The sequence below is a fragment of the Musca domestica genome, unplaced genomic scaffold (genome assembly GCF_030504385.1).
Source record: "Musca domestica strain aabys unplaced genomic scaffold, Musca_domestica.polishedcontigs.V.1.1 63, whole genome shotgun sequence".
Lineage (NCBI taxonomy): Eukaryota > Metazoa > Arthropoda > Insecta > Diptera > Muscidae > Musca > Musca domestica.
In genome coordinates, this window is record NW_026712370.1 from 3,064,410 (window position 1) to 3,083,789 (window position 19,380).

At 36.2% G+C, this 19,380-nt stretch overlaps 1 protein-coding gene across 2 annotated transcripts in view; it reads right to left on the bottom strand.

The window, feature by feature from the left end:
• LOC101892414 (homeobox protein 5) overlaps positions 1 to 19,380 on the bottom strand; it is a 73,218-nt gene that overhangs the window by 33,659 nt on the left and 20,179 nt on the right. For both annotated transcript variants that reach the window (XM_059129611.1, XM_059129612.1), the window contains exons 2-4: positions 12,034 to 12,412; positions 11,107 to 11,951; positions 1,405 to 1,523 (exon numbers count right to left, since the gene is read on the bottom strand). In XM_059129611.1, coding sequence (XP_058985594.1) covers positions 1,405 to 1,523; positions 11,107 to 11,951; positions 12,034 to 12,412 — 1,343 coding nt within the window. The remainder of the gene's footprint in view (positions 1 to 1,404; positions 1,524 to 11,106; positions 11,952 to 12,033; positions 12,413 to 19,380) is intronic.

The following is a 19,380-nucleotide window of genomic DNA, read 5'->3' on the forward strand; positions in this document are numbered from 1 at the left end:
ATGACATACCGCGTTTGAAGCGTCAGTCCAAGCAGATTTTTACCATGAACCAATACACGCCACGCGAGCGCTCTGAAATAGTTGAAAAAAAATGTGAGAAGTGCGCCTTCTAAGAACACCATTAAGCGTTTTTACCAAAATTTTTTGACTGGTAAGGCTCTTTCTAATCCGAAGAGGCCATATAAAAGTCGACCACGGCGATCGGCCGAGAATATCGCTGCCGTACGAGCCAGTGTTGAGAGGTCCCCAAGAACATCCCAAAAATGCCGTTCTCAGCAGTTGGGCATGGCTCGGTCCACTTTACAACGGATTATTCGCATTGATTTGCATTTGTTCCCGTACAAAATTCAATTGACGCGAAGAATGTTGCCTGCGGACAAGCATCGTCGATTGGAATGGGCCCAAAGAATCATCGAAATGGCCGAAGATGACGAGCAATTTTGGAACAAAATTATCATGTCCGATGAAGCCCATTTCACATTGAATGGGACCGTAAATAAGCAAAATTGCCCTTTTTACGCCACTGAAAATCCTCAGGAGATTCAAGAAGTGCCTCTTCATGACGAAAAAGTCACAGTTTGGTGCGGCGTTAATGCGAAAACGGTCATTGGGCCGTTTTTCTTCCAAAATGAAAATGGCCAGGCTGTTACCATCAATCAGGAGCGTTATCGCGACATGATGGCCAATTTTGTAATGCCAATTATTCGTCGAAAGCGTATGAGGCAGTTCTGGTTTCAACACGTCGGCACTCCACCGCACACAAGTCGCATAACAATCGATTTTTTGAAGAATTTGTTTCCGGGCCGTTTGATGTCGAAAAGTGGTGATTTGGACTGGTCACCGCGTTCGCCCGATTTGACGCCGCCTGACTTCTTCTTGTGGGGATATTTGAAGTCAAAGGTTTACGTTAACAAGCCAAGGACCGTAGAAGAGCTCAAGGACAACATTCGTGAAGAAATAACCGCTATTCCGGCCGAAATGTTGGCAAAAACGATGGAAAATGCAGCAAAAAGGGCACAATACGTCATCAACGCCAGAGGCGGCCATTTGAGAGATATCATATTCAAAAAATGATGTAAACAAATCTACTTGGAACAAATTAAATGATTAACATTGCCAACCGCCAAATTTTTATTTTTTTCTTTGATTAAAAAAAAAAAGCATGGGTGCGTCGAATATGGGCAACCCTGTATTTATATACTTGCCAACTTATCTATTTATTAACTTACTTATAATTTTGTTTATTTATTGGAAAATACATAAACAAGTCCCAAAGTAGTAGTTTTTTAAATTTTATTTTTTTTTTTTAACCAAAATTATAGATTAAACTGTATATATTTTTTATAATTGATTTTTTTTCTTTTATTTATTTATTTTCTTTCTTTTTTTCATTCAAATACTTACAAGTGATCTTGTCGCTTAAATGCCTTCGAACACATAACACAAACGTATTTCCGTTCGTCGCTGTGCGTCAGTTTATGTTTGGCCAAGGCAGATGCATTTCCAAAAATTTTATTACAAATCTGTAACGAGATGAGAAAAAAATAGAAAAATGCTTCATCATGAGTCTAATGTTGACTTAAATATTAAAATAATCCACGAAACAGAAAAATCATAAAAAAACCCATTTACAAATGGTCCACACAAATAGTGTGGATCCCCACCAAAGAAAAAAAAATATGAAACAAAAATATGTTTTAATTAGATGACTAGTTGCGTTACTCCCCCCATCCTCTCCCTTCACCCAGCAACTGGATATATTTTGTTCTATTTTCACATTTAGCCATCCATTCATTGAAAAACTATGCGCCATCCCATCACAATGTCCGCAATCCCGCCGCCACTCCTCCCCACCCTTCCTCCCTCAAAGGGGCATTGAGTCCATCCATGTGAATGATTGCTTAGTATGTTGTTTTTGTTCTTGTTCTTGTTGTCGAAAGGGTATTATGACGACGAATGGTTACTGTTTTTGTTGTTGCAGCTGTTAATTCTAATTGCGCTGTGGTCTGTAGTTGCTTCATGTATGTCTCGAACAAATTTGTTGTCATTGTTTTTGTTGGTTGTATTATGTGAAAAGACATACACACATAGTTTACACAGAGAGAAATACATGAGATCAAGGATTTAAAAAAATGTGTTTAAGAATTAAACCATGTTTTTTCATGGGAAATAAGATGCTTTAAAAAAATCTAACAAGAAGTAAATTTGAAAAAAAAATTAACAAGTCAAAAAGTTTCGGTCGGTTTTGCCGACAGATGTATACTCTCAGCCAATGTTCGATTATTTTAAAATCTTTTGACTTATGGTTTGATTGATAAAATGTTTAAACCTTTATGCAGTTGGTTCCGAAGGAATTGGCCAATATTAGCCATTTCTTGTCGGACCTAAATAAATATGATATAAATATTGCGACGTACTAGGTTTGGACTGTGTTGTGTTAATGGAAATTTTGGGATGTACCAAGTCATGAATAGAATGCCAATTTCGCTTTTTATGAGCTTCATGGATTTTCAAAATTTTGAGTCTTTGTGGGGGTAGGTACCAGAATGAGTGGACCGATATATCCCATCTTCACAACGGATCTTTTGTTAGTGGAAATAATGGGATGTGTGAAATATAAAGAGAACCTGATTTCGTGTTTTATAAATGTTTTGGTTATTCAAAACTTTGACCCCTTGTGGGGGAGATAGCGGAAGGAGTGGACCAATATAGTCCATCTTAACACCAGATCTTGGATTTATGAAAATATTGGAATGTGTGAAATTTTAAGACAGTCGGATTCTAACATCACATTATAATTATTCAAAATGTTTACCCTTTGTGGGGGAGGTACTTGATGGAGTGGATAAATAATATCCATTTTTCTACCAGACCTAGAACTGACAAAAATATTAGGATTTGCCACGTTGGAGCAAACCCGAATAACCGCTTCTCTTTCTGCGCGGAAAAAATTATTATTATTTTTTTTTTTTTTGAAAATTTTGACCTTGCATGGGGGAGTTACCAGAAATAGTGGACCGATATTGTCTATCTTAACACCAGAACGTGGGTTAATATAAATATTGGGGTGTGTGAAATTTGAAGACAATCGGGCTCTTACATAAAAATTGATCAGAGTTGTAATTATTTAAAATTTTGACCATTTGTGGGGCAGGTATTTGATAGAGTAGACCGATATTGTCCATCTTAACACCAGACCTTGGGTAAATATAAATATTGGGATGTGTGAAATTTGAAGACAATCGGACCCTTACATCACATTTTATGAGAGTTGCAACTATTCAAAATGTTGACCATTTGTGGGGGAGGTACTTGATGGAGTGGACCGATATTGTCCACCTAACCTAGCACGAACGCAAATATTAGTATATGCAAAGTTGGAGCAAAATTTGATTATCCTTTCTTTTTCCGTGAAACAAATTATTTTCTTTGAAAATTTTGACATTTTGTTTGGGAGGTACCAGAAGGAGTGGACTGATATTGCCCATCTCCGAACTCGATCTAAGTTAGACAAAAATATTATGATGTAAGTTTGGATCAAATCAGATACTCCCTTCGAGAGTTATCGTGCGCACCAGCCAGCCAGCCAGACAGACGGACGGACGGACATCGGTAGATCGACTCCAAATGTTCTGAAACGGATTTGGTCCAAAGAGACCTACGATCTAAAACCGTTATTTCGACTAGGCACGTTTTGTTCGTATCAAATGATATATACCCTCTGTAGCCATATGGCTGAGGGTAAAAAAATATCAGTCGATGTTGCCGAGAGATGTATACCCTCAGCCAATGCTGGACTAATTAAATATATTTTGACTTCTGTTATGATTATTCGAATTGATGACCCTCTATGGAGTAGGTTCCGAAGGAAATTGCCAATATCGTCCATTTCGTATCGGACCTAAATAAATATGATATAAATATTACGTCATGCCACGGTTTGGGCTATATTGGCTACTTCCTTCACTTTACTGCAACCAACTTCCGACTACTGTCATTTCTAAGCCACTCGTCCGACAGCTTTTAAAATTGTTCCAGTGACAGTTTATTATATTATTTACAAGCGTACAAAAGCATTATTGTGAGAATTTTCCAGAAAAAAGTTATTCGTGATGGAATTCAAGCGTGATAGTGTGATTTCTTTATATTTGGCTGGAAAACTACTGGCAGGCTATCGTTAGAGCACTCCAGCATTTAAATGTGAATAAATCTTTTGCGTCTCGTACCATCGCTCGTTGCTGTGAAACTGGTATCGTAGTGCGATGTCAAGATAGTGGATGGAAGAAAACAGCAACATCAACAGAAATGGTCCGAAAAGTAAAGAAAAGATGTGATCGAAACCTGCGTCGCAGAGGTCGAAAAATGGCTCGTGAGATGACCATATCCCAATATTCCATTCGGCAAATATTGAAAAATGAGCTCGGGGTAAATTCCAAAAAGTGCAAGAACTTACACTGCAACAGAAAGAAAATAGACTCAAAAGAGCTAAAGAGTTGCTTCGCTTGACCAAAAGTGGTGAACAGCCGAATTTGGTTTTCTCCGATGAGAAAACATTCGTTGTCCAGCAGTTTGTAAACAAACAAAATGATCGTGTTTGCGTGCCAAAGAGGTCAGCTGAAAATGTGCACCTTCAGTTGGCCACCAGAACTCAAGGGCCGGCCATGGTGATGGTATGAGCCCCCATAACAGCCAATGGTCGCTCTCTGCTCGTACTAATAGATCGTGACATTAGAATAAATGACGAATATTATCGCGAAAATATTCTGGAGGGTGTATTAAAGCCTTGGACACACAAACATTCCAACAGGAGTCAGAACCATCGCATTCAGCACGCGCCATCCAAGAATGGTTAAAAAATGAGGTTCCTCACTTCATTTCCAGCGCACAATGGCCACCAAAATCTCCGAATAACAATCCGTTGGACTATTTTGTACGTTTCATTGGCCATAATTGAAGACCATAACTCGTGCCAAAGGTGACCAATTCGAAAAAATCTAAACTTATTCTAAAATTTAATGCTATTTCCGACATTTTTTAGATTCATTCAATTAAAAAAATGTAAAAATTATGGCGTTTGACTTTTTTGCAGTGTTTTTTTATCTCACCCTGTATATATTTTATTGAGATATCGCTATTTTGGAAATGTGTACTATAATTGCACGAAAAGTACTAAATAGTACTAGTAAATTCAGTATTGGGTGAAGGAATATAACTGAAATCCTGATATTGTATATAGATGTCACTATTGGTGTCTGCGGTTAAGATATGGAGATCGTTTTAAAAATGTCTATGAAGGTTGTTTTGGATATGTGTAAAATAAGTGTACGATTGTACTAATTAGTACTAAATTTGATATTGGGTGAAGGAATATAGAATTTTGATTTTGACTTTTTGGTCATCAATCTCTGCTGGTGTATGTGGTTAAGATAGGGGGGTGATATTGGAAACGTGTACTTTAATTTCCGAAAAGTACTGAGTGGTACTAAATTGGATTTTGGGCTAAAGGAATAAAGCCGGGACCGTTATATTTGATATGAATGCAACTTTTTGAGCCTGTGGTACAAAATTGGTATTGGGTAAAGGAATGGAGCTAAAATCCTGAAGTTAGAGATGGTTCTCACTGTTGGTGTCTATGATTAAGATTTGGGGCTGGTTTGGATATAAACGTATGAAAAGTGCAAAATAACACAAAATGGACCGTTCGGTGTTGGGATAGAAATGAAATTCTGAAATTTGGTACCGATGTTACTATTGATGTACAGGGTGGAGAGAGGGAGGTGGTTTTGTAAATTCATATAACTGTAGTATGGTAATAAAAGTGGTATCGGGCCCTATGATAGAGCTTTAATTCAGAAATTCGATATGGAGGCTACTGTTGGTATATAGATTTGAGAGAAGGAGGTGGATTTGGGTATGAGCACTATGATTGTTCGATAAATATTAAATTGTACTAAGTTTGACGTTGAGTGAATGGATAGAACTTGATTCCTGAAATTTGATATTGAGGTCAATGTTGATTTCTAGGATTTCGATATGGTGGTGGAGAATTTTTATTACCAACAGACATTGAAATAGATTTTGCCAAAAAAAAATTGGAAATTTTATCCATGAAATAAAAAAAAAAAACAGGTAAAAAAGCAGTTAAGTTCGACCATGCGGAACTTACCATCCATAATTTGGAAGAAATTTGAAAATTAAAAAAAAAATCCGCCGAAAAATACCGCTCAAATGAAAACCGTTATATGGAGCTATACGAAGATTTGGTCCTGCATAAGTAATTTTTGTCATGGGCTGTAGTAATGGTTCCGAACTTCAAATACGAAATTTGAAACAATATATGAGGGCTATACAAAAACGTGGACCTATGTAGACAATTCTCTTCTAGGGGGTAAAGTACTCAAAAGGAACCCTTTGTATGGATTTTAAGACAATTGCATTGAATATTTTGCCTAAAATCATCAAAATACCGGGTTACCGTTATATGGGGGCTATACGATATCGTGGACAAGGAACTCCTTTTGTGAATTGTAAGACAATTCAATTCAAAATTTTGGCAGGAAAATACCGAATATAGGGAGGTACCGTTATATGGGGGATATACGATATCGGAACCTTTATAGACAATTCTCTTTTAGGGGGTTAAGTACTCACAAAGAACTCCTTGTGTAGAATTTAAGACAATTCCATTGGAAAATTTGGCTAAAATCATCAAAATAGCGATTTTTGGAGGTACCGTAATATGAAGGCTATACGATACCGTGGACCGATATAGCTCATCTTCGAACTTTACCTGCCTGCAGACAAAATGCAGATTGGTGCAAAATTTTAGCTTCATATCTTAATTTGTTTTGACTCTAGCGTGATTACAACAGACGGACAGACAGAGAGACGGACGGACGGGCAGGGCTTTTATAGACTTTTTTGGGTCTAAATTTATTATTTCGATGAGTTACAAACGGAATGACAAACTAAATATACCCTACATACTATGTTTGTTGAAGGGCTTAAAAATTGTAAATTTTTATTACTAAAATGAACGAATCTAAAATTTTAAGGTGAATTTCCCGCTAACGAAGATTCTGGCACATAAATATGTTTCCAATTTTTCTCAGTGTTCCTTCTTTGCTCATATCTTGTCAAGTACACATTTCATTTTTGTCTTGCTTGAGAATGAAATGGAAAAAAACGTAATGAAATTAAAAGAAAATACATTCCTTTATGTCTTCAGTTTTTTTTTTTTTTCGTCTTCGTCTTTTCTTTTTGCTGAAACTAATTGGTATAGTTTCGTAATTTTCATTTTCCTTTCCTTTAACAAGACGATGCGTAAACGCACACACACACGAGTTGTCTGCGTTATGCTTTTATTTAAAATGTGATTACCCAGTACTTTTCCCTCAGTTGTTGTGATTTAAAATAATTTAATAAGTTTTGGTCAAAATTGCGTTACTTTTGTGTGTGTGTTTCTTTTTTTTCTGAATTAATTAGAAATATGTGCTTCGGTTTTGCGTTAGTAATGAGATCAGAAAATTTTTATTAGCAGACCTTCACAGTGGTTGACGTTCCGTGAAGATGAGACAGAAATTATCAATTAGTAATAACAATGCTTATGATTTGCGGTAATTATTGTTGCAAGAACTGGGGCAAATGATCGAACGTGGAATACAATCCAACCATTAAACGTGAATTTTCCTAAGAATATTTTTTGAAGAACGAATCAAGCATCAAACGTTGATGCTATAGTAATGTTTTCTTCAGGAAGATCCATGGTGGCTAAACCATTGTTCAAAGAATTTAGTATTACTTTTGAAGAAAAAATGTTCAAGGGTCATCAATCCGTCAAACCTGGATTTTATAAAAAAAAATCTGATATGAAACAACTATCAAACATGGATTTTTATACCCTCCACCATAGTATGGAGGGTATATTAAGTTTGTCATTCCGCTTGTAATACCTCAAAATATACATTTTAGACCCCACAAAGTATATATATTCTTGATCAGCATAAAATTCTATGTCGATTTATCAATGTTCGTCCACGTCTTCGTATAGCCCCCATATAACGGTACCTCCCAATAATCGGTATTTTAATGATTTTAGCGACATTATTTACCGGAATTGTTTCACATTTGGTATTTGAAGTTCGTAATAGATACTACTGCATAAAACAGAAAATGAGCCATGTAGGTCCACGTATCCCATATAACGGTCCCATATAACGGAACCCCCCGATATTCGGTATTTTGATGATTTTAGCGACTTTATTAACTGGAATTATTTCAAATTTTGTATTTGAAGTTCGTAGTGGATACTATAGCCTATGACAGAAAATTGTCTGCGCAGGTCCACGTTTTATAACCCCCATGGTACCTCTCTATATTCGGTATTTTTATGATTTTAGCTATATTATAAAAAGTTTTTTTTTTCAAGTTTCGCATTTGAATATTGTAGTAGCTTGTGACAAAAGCTATTATGCAGGAACACGTCATCGTACAGACCCTAATATACGGCTATATTCGGTATTTTTAAGATTTTAACAGAATTTTTAACGGATTTTATTTTTTTGAAAATTTTTAAATTTGTACCAAACCATTAAACGCGGATTTTGTATAAATATTTGTTTAAGGTCGAACAACCCATCAAAAGGGACTTTTTGTTGAATAATAAGAGTTCAACCATTAAATAAACACCTGTCGTGGATATTGCAGGAATATTTTTCAAGGACGATGTAACCATTTTAAACAAATTTTAATCAATGACGAACCAGAAAGCGATTGAGATTTTTTTTGAAACATGGCTTTTAAATAAAATATTTCCAGAAAAATGCATCATTTTTCAGACACAAAATATATTCTTTCGGTTTTAGTTCCAAAAAATGCGAATTCCCATGTTTTTCTTATTGAATTCTAATAATTTGCAATCGTTTGGTATTTTTAACTTTCCTTTTTGCCTTTGCTACCAAAAGATACGCATTATGGAGAGCAAACATTTTCAATTCTTAGAACATGTTGTTAGAGTAGGTATCCATGCCCTACACAACATAGTGGTAAGGGTATTATGTCTTTGTGCATTTGTTTGTAACATGAAGAGGGAAACGAGATAGACCCATGGTTCCTTTTGGTGATCAGCATAGATCACATTTTGAGTATATTTAGGCATGTCCGCCCGTCTGTCCATGTATTTTTGTAAACAAAACAGGTCGCATTTCTTATTCGATTGAGGTGAAATTTTCTAAATAGGATTTGTTTGGCTCAAGGACGAACCCTATTGAAATTGGTGAAAATCGGTCCAAGTTTAGATATACCTCCCATATGTACCTTCATCCGATTTTAGGTTTCTTATGCACCAAATGGTGTGAATATTTCTACATCCGGCCGAATGTGCTTCAAATTTGGCGAAAATCGGTTCAGATATAGTTACCATATATATGTTTCATCCAAATGATAACACACCCTCCAGAATATTTTCTCGATAATATTCGGCATTTATTTTATTGTCACGGACGATTAATACGAGCGGCTGTTATGGTGGCCCACACCATCACCATGGCTTGAGCTCTGATGGCCAACAGAAGGTACACATTTTCAGCTGACCTCTTTGGCAAGTAAACACGATCATTTTGTTTGTTTACAAACTGTTGGACAAGGAATGTTTTCTCATCGGAGAAAACCAAATTCGGCAGTTTACCACTTTCGGCCAAACGAAGCAACTCTTTAGCTCTTTTGTGTCTATTTTCTGTCTGTTGCGATGTAAGTTCTTGCACTTTTTGGAATTTCAATGGCTTTACCCCGAATAACTTTTTTTCTGGAAAATTCTCACCAAAATGCTTATATGTCTTTCGGTACCTCGATTAATACGAGCAGAGGCATCAGAATAAATGCCGAATATTATCTTGATCAGCGAAAAATTCTAAGTCGATTAAGCGATGTCCGTCTGTCTGTCTGTGGTAATCACGCTATCTTTCGAATGAATTGAGATAGATGGCTAAAATTTTGCACACATGTTTATTTTTCCAGTAGGCAGGTTAAGTTCGTAAATGGGTCCACGTTTTCATATAGCCCCTATATAACGGTACCTCCCTATATTCGGAATTTTGATGATTTTAGCGACATTATTCACCGGAATTGTTTCAAAATTGGTATTTGAAGTTCGTTATGGGAACTACAGTCTGTGACAGAAAATTGTCTGTGCGGGTCTTCGTATAGGCCTCATATCAGTACCTCCCTATATTCAGCATTTTAACGAGTTTAGGAACAATACCCACCGAAATTGTTTGAGATGTGGTATTTGAAGTTCATAATGGATGCTACAGCCTGTGACAGAAAATTTATTTAGTCACATTTAGTTTATTTCAAGTTTCCAATTTGAAAATGGCAATGGCTTATGACAAACAATGCCAATATATGTCCACGTCGTATAGACCCCAAAATAACGGCTATATTCGGTATTTTTAAAATTTTAAAAGAATTTTTTAAGGATTTTATTTTTTCAAAATTTCTAAATTCATTGCAAATGGTGGAGGGTATTAAAAGTTCGGCCCGGCCGAACTTACTGCTTTTTAACTTGTTCGCTTTCATTTAATAAAATTTAAAAATTATGGCGTTTGATTTTGTTACAGTTTTTTTTTATCTCGCCCTGTAGAGAACTTTACCCAAATTTGGACTCATCTTCGGGACAAGCAAATGAACTGTGCAACATTATAATCGGTCAATGATTTTTACTTTGTTTACAAAAATGCGTGAATCGACTCAGAATATGATTCTATGGATATCATCAAAAGAAACTATGGCTCTATTTCGATTCCAGCTACATGCTACAAACAATTGCAAATAAACATGATACCTTGTTCCACAGTGTGGTGTGGGTCATAAAAATCAGAGCTCTGGCATTATTAGTAATTTTTTGTAGTATTCGTCCCTTTTTTAATACCTCCGACCCAGGGTCGAGCCTTACCTTATATCTCAAGCTTCTAACTTCAGCCGTTTCGTGTATTGTGATTTGTGATGTGAAACCATAAGTTAAGTTCCAAATGAAATATATCCCAATCTTATTTCTTTAAGACATATCCCCTCCCCACTCCAAAAAAAAAAAAATCTTCCCCAACTCACCTGACACTGTTGTGGACCGTGACGACTGGGCGCCGATATCTTTGAGCGATTTTTCTTTAAAATTTTCGCTGAATTTGCAGCGTTACTATTTGCAGCTGACGCCGCTGCTGCAGCTCCTCCCGCTGCCGCTGCTGCTGCGGATTGTGATAACGGCGATGATGACAGTGGGCCACAAGGAACTTTTCTTGCACCGTGACTTAACGAAGTTATGCTGCGGGCAATCGAGTTACCGCTGCTGCTATTGCTGCTGTAGCTGAAGCAGCTGTCGTTGCTGCTGGAGCTGAAATTACTGTTGCTGCAGCTATTCGCGTTGTTGCTGGCTGGGTTGTTAAGTTGTTGTAACAAAGTACCGTTCGAATGATTTTGGGAATTCAAAGAGTTGTGGTTGTTGTTGCTGTTTGAGTTATTGTTGTTGCTATTGCTGCCATTTGATGATGACGTACTACTATTGCTCATTATCTGAGCCAGGGATGTAATGTTGGTTGTGTTGCTGCAACTGCTGCTGCGTATCAGGCAATTCTTGATGTAGCTGTTGGTCTTATTGACACTGGTGGTTGTTGTATTCGTCGACGTGGAGACCGTCTGCACCGAGGAGGCTATGACACGGTGGCTACTACTGCTGCCAATGTTGGTTACATTGTTGCCGGTGTTGTTGTTGTTGTTGCTGCTATTGGGGGAGGTACGCTTGCTAATGGTAATGCGGTTCTTCAGAGAACCATTTAAACTTGTGTGGATTATTGTATCACTGTTGCTGTTTTGGTTGCTACTGGAACTGGTGGAGCCATTCAATTTTGAGGAATTCACTTTTGTACTTTCACTGGCACTGACACTGGTATTTTTCAATGCTGTAATGAGGGGGGAAATTTTTGGGAAAATTAATATTTTTCTTAGGAAATTTTCAATGTGGTATTTCTATCCATCACTTACACGCTGTTTGTAATGTTCCCAAGACATCAGCCAACATTTCTGGATCTGGATAACCAATGGTTAATGCATTATCCAGTGTCGTGGCTGTTTGGGCATTTGTCGTCTGTGACTGGGCAGGTGTTGTGGTCTGATGTTGCTGTAGCTGATGTGTCGAATGCTGGTGTGGGTGTTGATGTTGTTGTTGGGGTGCTGTTGACGTTGTGTGACCAATGTAATGGGAGGCTGCTGATGAGGCGGACGACTGATTGGAATCATTGGAATTGACATCTCTCAGATGAAGTGTCACAGAGGCTTCGGTGCCCACAGAAGCACTACACATCAGCACCCGGGGCGCCGATGATAAACTTGTGGTCAATGGCAGGTGAATACTTTTGGTAACCTAAAAAACAAAACAGGTATAAGAAAAAGAAACAAAATATTAAAGACTTGTTGTAGTTGTTTTGAAAATTAGTCATGTCTTTATAAAATATATTCTCTAGGAAATATCTAAATCTTGAAACCTTTAATTTGTATTTGTCATTGTTACAAAATGTTTTTCTTTTACTGCTGCTGCTGCTGGCGGGGGTGCACTTCAACGTAATTTGTTGCTTCCTACAAATCTTGTCATTTCGTTTCGGTTGCGCCAACATTTCGTAATTAATTAGGTTATTTGTTACACTTTTGCGGGATGTTGAAAATTCACAAAATTCTGATTTCTTAATATTTTGTACTAATCTTGAGGCATTGCCTTTAGAATGTGGGATGCTAGTAATAATCATCTTGATGAAAGCGGAAGAGTTTTTTTTTCGCTGTGAAATTATTACATTTTGTATTTCAAATTTTCAAATTTTCAAATTATCTATTTTGTCACTTGACAATGAACGATCATGTTGAATGTAATAAATTTATCAAATAAGTCTTCATAATGAAAAATAATTAAAAACCAATAAAAAATATTTAATTTAAACACATCGAACCCTTTATAGGCCTTTATTATCTATCATAATACCTAAATCAAAAATGTAAGTAATTTCATGTAAGCCCATAAAAAACGGCTAAAAAAAAGTATGACAAATTAGATCGAAATCGGTTCAGATATAGCTATAGCTCCAATATATATTGTTCATCCGATTTGTTATTTTTGTCCTCCGCAGCCGTAATATACACTCTGTAACAATAATATTTGGGGAAATATATCAAATACAGCTCAGAAATACCTTTGCTAAATTTTATCGAGATCGGTTCAGATTTGGATATAGCTCTCATATATAACTTCGTCTGATTTTCCTTTTATTGTGCACCAAACGTCTAATATTTGTCCAAATGGGATGGAATTTGGCACTTATTTCCGAATTGAGTCCAGAAGCTAGTATGTCTAATTTGGTGAAGATCGGTTCAGATTAAGCTATAGCTCCCATATATATTGTTCATCCGATTTGTTGTATTTGTTACCTACAGCCGTAATATGCACTCCGTAACAACGATATTCAGGGAAATATATGAAATACAGCTCAGAAATATATTTGCCAAATTTTATCGAGATCAGTTCCGATTTTGATATAGCTGCCATATACATATCTCTATCCGATTTCAAATTAATTATGCAACAAATGGAAACTACACGTCCGAATTTAAAAGATACAAATGCTTCAGCATATTTAGTCCTTTGCTCTTTAAATTATAATTATTATATATTATCATAGCGTGTATGATTGAATTCTCCCATAAAAACTTTTAATTGTTATGCGGAGCTCTACTAAATTAGCAAATTGGTGTAGGGTATCATAAAGTCGGCCCCGCCCGACTTAAAGTCTTTCTTTACTGTTTTTTTTTTTTAAATTTTTGTCACATTTTTATCGCATGCGATTTTTTCAATTTGACTTACAATTTTGAATTGAAATTATTCTAAATTTTTACACTCCTCAACACTACGCTTTGAGGGTATTATATGTATGTCGCAATTATCGTCCGATTCTCACGAAATTTTGCATGGGTTAGCGTTAGGGTCAGAATTAAAGCCTATTGTTCTTAAGATATTCAAATGCTAAGTTCGGCCGGGCCGAACTTTTAATACCCTCCACCATTTGAAAGGAACTTGAAAATTGTCAAAAAAAAACTTCCGCGAAGAATATACGGAGACGTGGACCTGCTTACGAAATTTTTTGTCATAGGCTGTAGAACCCATTACGAACATCAAATACCAAATTCGAAACAATTCCGGTTAAAAAATCGCCAAAATCCTCAAACTACCGAATATCGGGACGTACCGATACATAGGGGATATACGAAGGCGTGGATGTGCATGGACAATTTCCTCCCTGTCTGGCTGAAGTATCCATTACGAACATTAAATACGAAATTTTTTGCAATTCTGGTGAATAATGTCGCACAAATCATATAAATACCGAGTATTGGGAGGTACCGTCCTATGGGGACTATACGAAAACGTGAACCTTCACACGCATTTTTTTTGTCATAGGCTGTAGTATCTATTACGAACTTTAAATACGAAATTTGTTGCAATTCCAGTGAATAATATCGCACAAATCATACAAATACCGAGTATTGGGAGGTACCGTCATATGGGGGATATACGAAGACGTGGACCTGCATACAAAAATTTTTGTCATACGCTGTAGTATCCAATACGAACTTCTAATACCAAGTTTGAAACAATTCCGGTAAATAATGTCGCTAATATCATCAAAACACCGAATATAGGGAGGTATCATTTTATGGGGGCTATACCAAAACCCTACACCGACAATTTTCTGTCATAGGCTGTAGTATCCATTACGAACTTCAATTACCAATTTGAAACATTTCGGGTGAATAATGTCGCTTAAATCATCAAAATACCGAAAATATGGAGGAACCATTATATCGGGGCCATACCAAAACCTGGACGTACATGACCCATTTTCAATACCAAAAGTCTTGCAGACATTATACACATTTGAGTAAAATTTTATCAACCTACTTCATTTCGTTCAGAAGCTAGAGTGATATCCACAGACGGATGGACAGACAGACAGACGAACATCGCTAAATCGACACAGAATTTTATTCTGATCAAAAAATATATATACTTTGTGGGGTCTAAAATGTATATTTCGAGGTGTTACAAACGGAATGACAAACTTTATATACCCTCCATACCATGGTGTATAAAAAGTGTTTGAAAAAAAAAAATAATAATTGAAATATATCTGCAATGCATGAACCATCATCCACACACCTGTGGTCGACAAATGCGAGTGGTTTTCATTCTAAAAATAAATATAACTCAACATTTTTCCAAAGAAATTCTCTGTTTCCGGAAAAACACTAAAATGTCAATGGGTAACGAAGTGGCAACGTCCACTGACGGATGATGGTGCACCTGTGGTGATTGATAGTTTGAAGGATGGGGTTGTGGATGGTTGATGGAAATATTTTATTTAAAAAGGCTTTTAAAAAATTAAAAATAAAATACAGAACCAAAACTTAAAAGTCTATGAGTCTATGGAAAAGATAATTTAATGAATTGAAACCCACAGTTGTTGTTTTTTTTATAAAAAAAATATATTCTTGATGTTATTTTTTGCAATGTATTTATAAAAATATTCAAATATATGTCAAAATATAAAGTACATGCGGTTTGCAAATAAATACATATGTATGTATGATTGTACATAGGAAAGAAGAATGCATCATGCAAGCGAACAGACCGTCAGACGGAGGGCCATACGACGAAAGACTATGAAACAGTAGACAAATGCCGTTTGTATTCGTATTTACATAGATTTTATTCTTTTGTATTTTTTTTTATTTTTTTCTTCATCAGACAATTCGTTGTGCCCTAAATCCATTCTAAACAAACAGGACCATATGACAGAGATAAGAAGCCAAACATGTTTTGCATTCTTATTCTGTTTTGTTGTTGTTGATTTTGTCTTTTGCAACATGAATTCTTATACGATTGGGACTGGCCAACAGAACACACAGCATCACAACTCAAGTACAAATTTATGCAAAATCTAAGAAGAAATGCGCTTTTAGCCAATTGTAGATGAAGATATATTCACATACATCCATACATACACAATTTTTTTATAAATATATGTATTCATAGAATGCAAACAAAAAATGATGTGTTTTATAAAATTCTTACGACATTTGCAGTTGTTTTAGCTCATTTTAATTTATTCGATTCCCTTCTAGATTTCCAATAAACTTCCCAAAATACACTTGAGAGCTGTACGAATCCAATTACCCCTAAGCGAGGTAATTTATACCAACTACCTTCTGCATCAGCATCAGTTGGAAATAATGGATAATTCCTTTACGCAGATACAAAGAAAAAGAGTCTACTTTCCTAATTACGAAGTAATAAGTAACGTCGACATACAGTGTATTTGACCGACTACAAAAATTTTGAGGTCTGGAGTCGGCGTCTGTAAAATAAGAAAAAGTAAGAAAACACAGTAAAGAAAGTCTTAAAGTCGGGCGGGCCGACTTTATGACAACCTACACCACTTTGCTAATTTAGTTGAGCTCCGCATAACAATTAAAAGTTTTTATGGGAGAATTCAATCATACACGCTATGATTAGAATTATAATTTAAAGTTCAAAAGACTAAATATGCCGAAGCATTTGTATCTTTTAAATTCGGACTTGTATTGCCCATTTGGTGCACAATTAATTTGAAATCGGATAAAGATATATGGGAGCTACATCCAAATCTGAACCGATTTTGATAAAATTTGGCAAAGATATTTCTGTGCTGTATTTCATATATATCCCTGAATATCGTTGTTACGGAGTGCATATTACGGCTGTAGGTAACAAATATAACAAATCGGATGAACAATACATATGGGAGTTATAGATATATCTGAACCGATCTTCACCAAATTTGACATACCAGCTTCTAGACTCAATTCAGTCGTAAGTGTTAAATTTCATTCCATTTGGGCAAATATTAGACGTTTGGTGCACAATAAAAGGTAAATCGGACGAAGTTATATATGGGAGCTATATACAAATCTAAACCGATTTTCATCAAATTTGGCATACTTATTTTCAGGCCTAATTGGGGTGTATATGCATAATTTCATACAATTCGGGCTGATATTACACGTTTGGTGCACAATAAAAGCTGAATCGGACGAAGATATATATATGGAAGCTATATCTAAATTTTTACCGATTATCTCCAATTTCAATAGGGTTCGTTCTTGGGCCAAACAAATGATTTGTGCAAAATTTCATCTCAATCGGATAATAAATGCGACCTGCATTCTGTTCACAAGAATAGGTGGACAAACGAACGGACGGACAGACGGACTGACATACATAAATCAACTCAGAAAGTGATTCTATGGAGATCCTCAAAAGTAACTATGGGTCTATCTCGCTTCCTTTTCCATGTTACAAACAAATGCACAAATACATAATACCCTTACCACTATGTGGTGTAGCGTATAATTATTCAAAATGTTGACCCTTTATGGGGGAAGTTCTTGATGGAGTGGGCCGGTATTGTCCATTTTCGACCTTGCACTGATGCAAATATTACGATTTGCAAAGTTGGAGCAAAATCGGATTATCCTTCCTCTTTCTGTGCATGTTTTATTTATTTATTATTTTATTTTTTATTTTTATTTATTTTTTTTTTTTTTTTTTAAATTTCGATCTTTTGTGGGTACCCCAGAAGAAGTGGACCGATATTGCCCATCTCCGAACTAGATCTGAGTTTGACAAAAATATTACGATTTACCAAGTTTGGACCAAATTGGATACTCCCTTCGAGAGTTATCGTGTGCACCAGCCAGCCACACAGACAGACGGACGGACATCGCTAGATCGACTCCAAATTTCCTGAAACGTATTTGGTGCAGAGACCTACGGTCTAAAACCGTTATTTCGACTAGGCACGTTTAGAACGTATGAAATGATATATACCCTCTCTAGTCATATGGCTGAGGGTATAATAAGTGTCAAGTTGCTTTAAACATAACACACCACAAAAATTTTACCAGTATTAAATGAAGTGGGGAAATGGAATAGATCGGTCCTCTATTTCTGGCATGTCCTAAAAATAGTTCAACGTTTTCAAAAAAAAAAAAAAAAAATTAAAAAGCTGTAAGTTCGACCAAGGCGAACTTTGAATACCCTCCACCATTTGCAACGAATTAGGAAATTTCAAAAAAAAAAATAAGTAAATAACAAGTAAAAAAGCAGTAAGTTCGACCGGGCCGAACTTTGAATACCCTCCACCATTTGGAACGAATTAGAATTAAAAATTCTTTTAAAATCTTTAAAATATCTAATATAGGAAGGTGCCAATATATGGGGGGATATACGATATTGTGGTCCTATAAAGACAAATCTATGTCTGGGTGTTAAGTACTCACAAGGAACTCCTTGTGTGGATTTTCAGATAATTCCATTGGAGAATGTGGCTATAATCATCAAAATATCGAATATCGCGGGGTACCGTTATATGGGAGCTATACGTTATCGTTAACCTATATAGAGAATTCTCTGTCGGGGGTAAAGTGCTCACAAAAATCCCCTTGTGTACAAAGAACCCCTTGTGACCATTCCGTTGAAAAATATGGCTAAAAACGACAAAATACCGAATAACGGGGGTACCGTTATATGAGGGCTATACGATATCGTGGACCTATATAGATAATTCTCTCTCAGGGGGTAAAGTAATTCAATTCAAAAAATGCTCACAAGGGACTCCTTTCGTGGAATTTCAGACAATTCCATTGAAAAATGTGGTTAAAATCATCGAAATGCCGAATACCGGGGGGTGCCGTTATATGGGGCTATACTATATTGTGGACCTATATAGATAATTCTCTGCCGAGGTATAAAGTACCCACCAGGAACTACTTGTGTGGATTTTCAGACAATTCCATTGAAAAATGTGGCTACCGTTATATAGGGGCTATAAGATATCGTGGACCGATATAGCCCATCTTCGACAAAAGACAAAAGATGGATCTGTGCAAAATTTTAGCTTCCTATCTTAATTCGTTTAGACTGTAGCGTAATTACAACAGACGGACGGACAGGGCTAAATCGTCTTAGAATTTTACGCTGATCAAGAATATATATACTTTGTTGGGTCTAAAATGATTATTTCGATGAGTTACAAACGGAATGACGAACTTAATATACCCTCCATACTATGTATGGTGGAGGGTATAAAAAAATCCATTAAAAATTATGTTATAATCTTAAACATACCGAATATCGGTGCCGATATACGGGGGGTTATACGATATCGTGGACCGATATAGCCCATCTTCGAATTTGACCTACCTGCAGACAAAAGAGAGATCTGTGCAAAATTTTAGCTTCCTATCTTG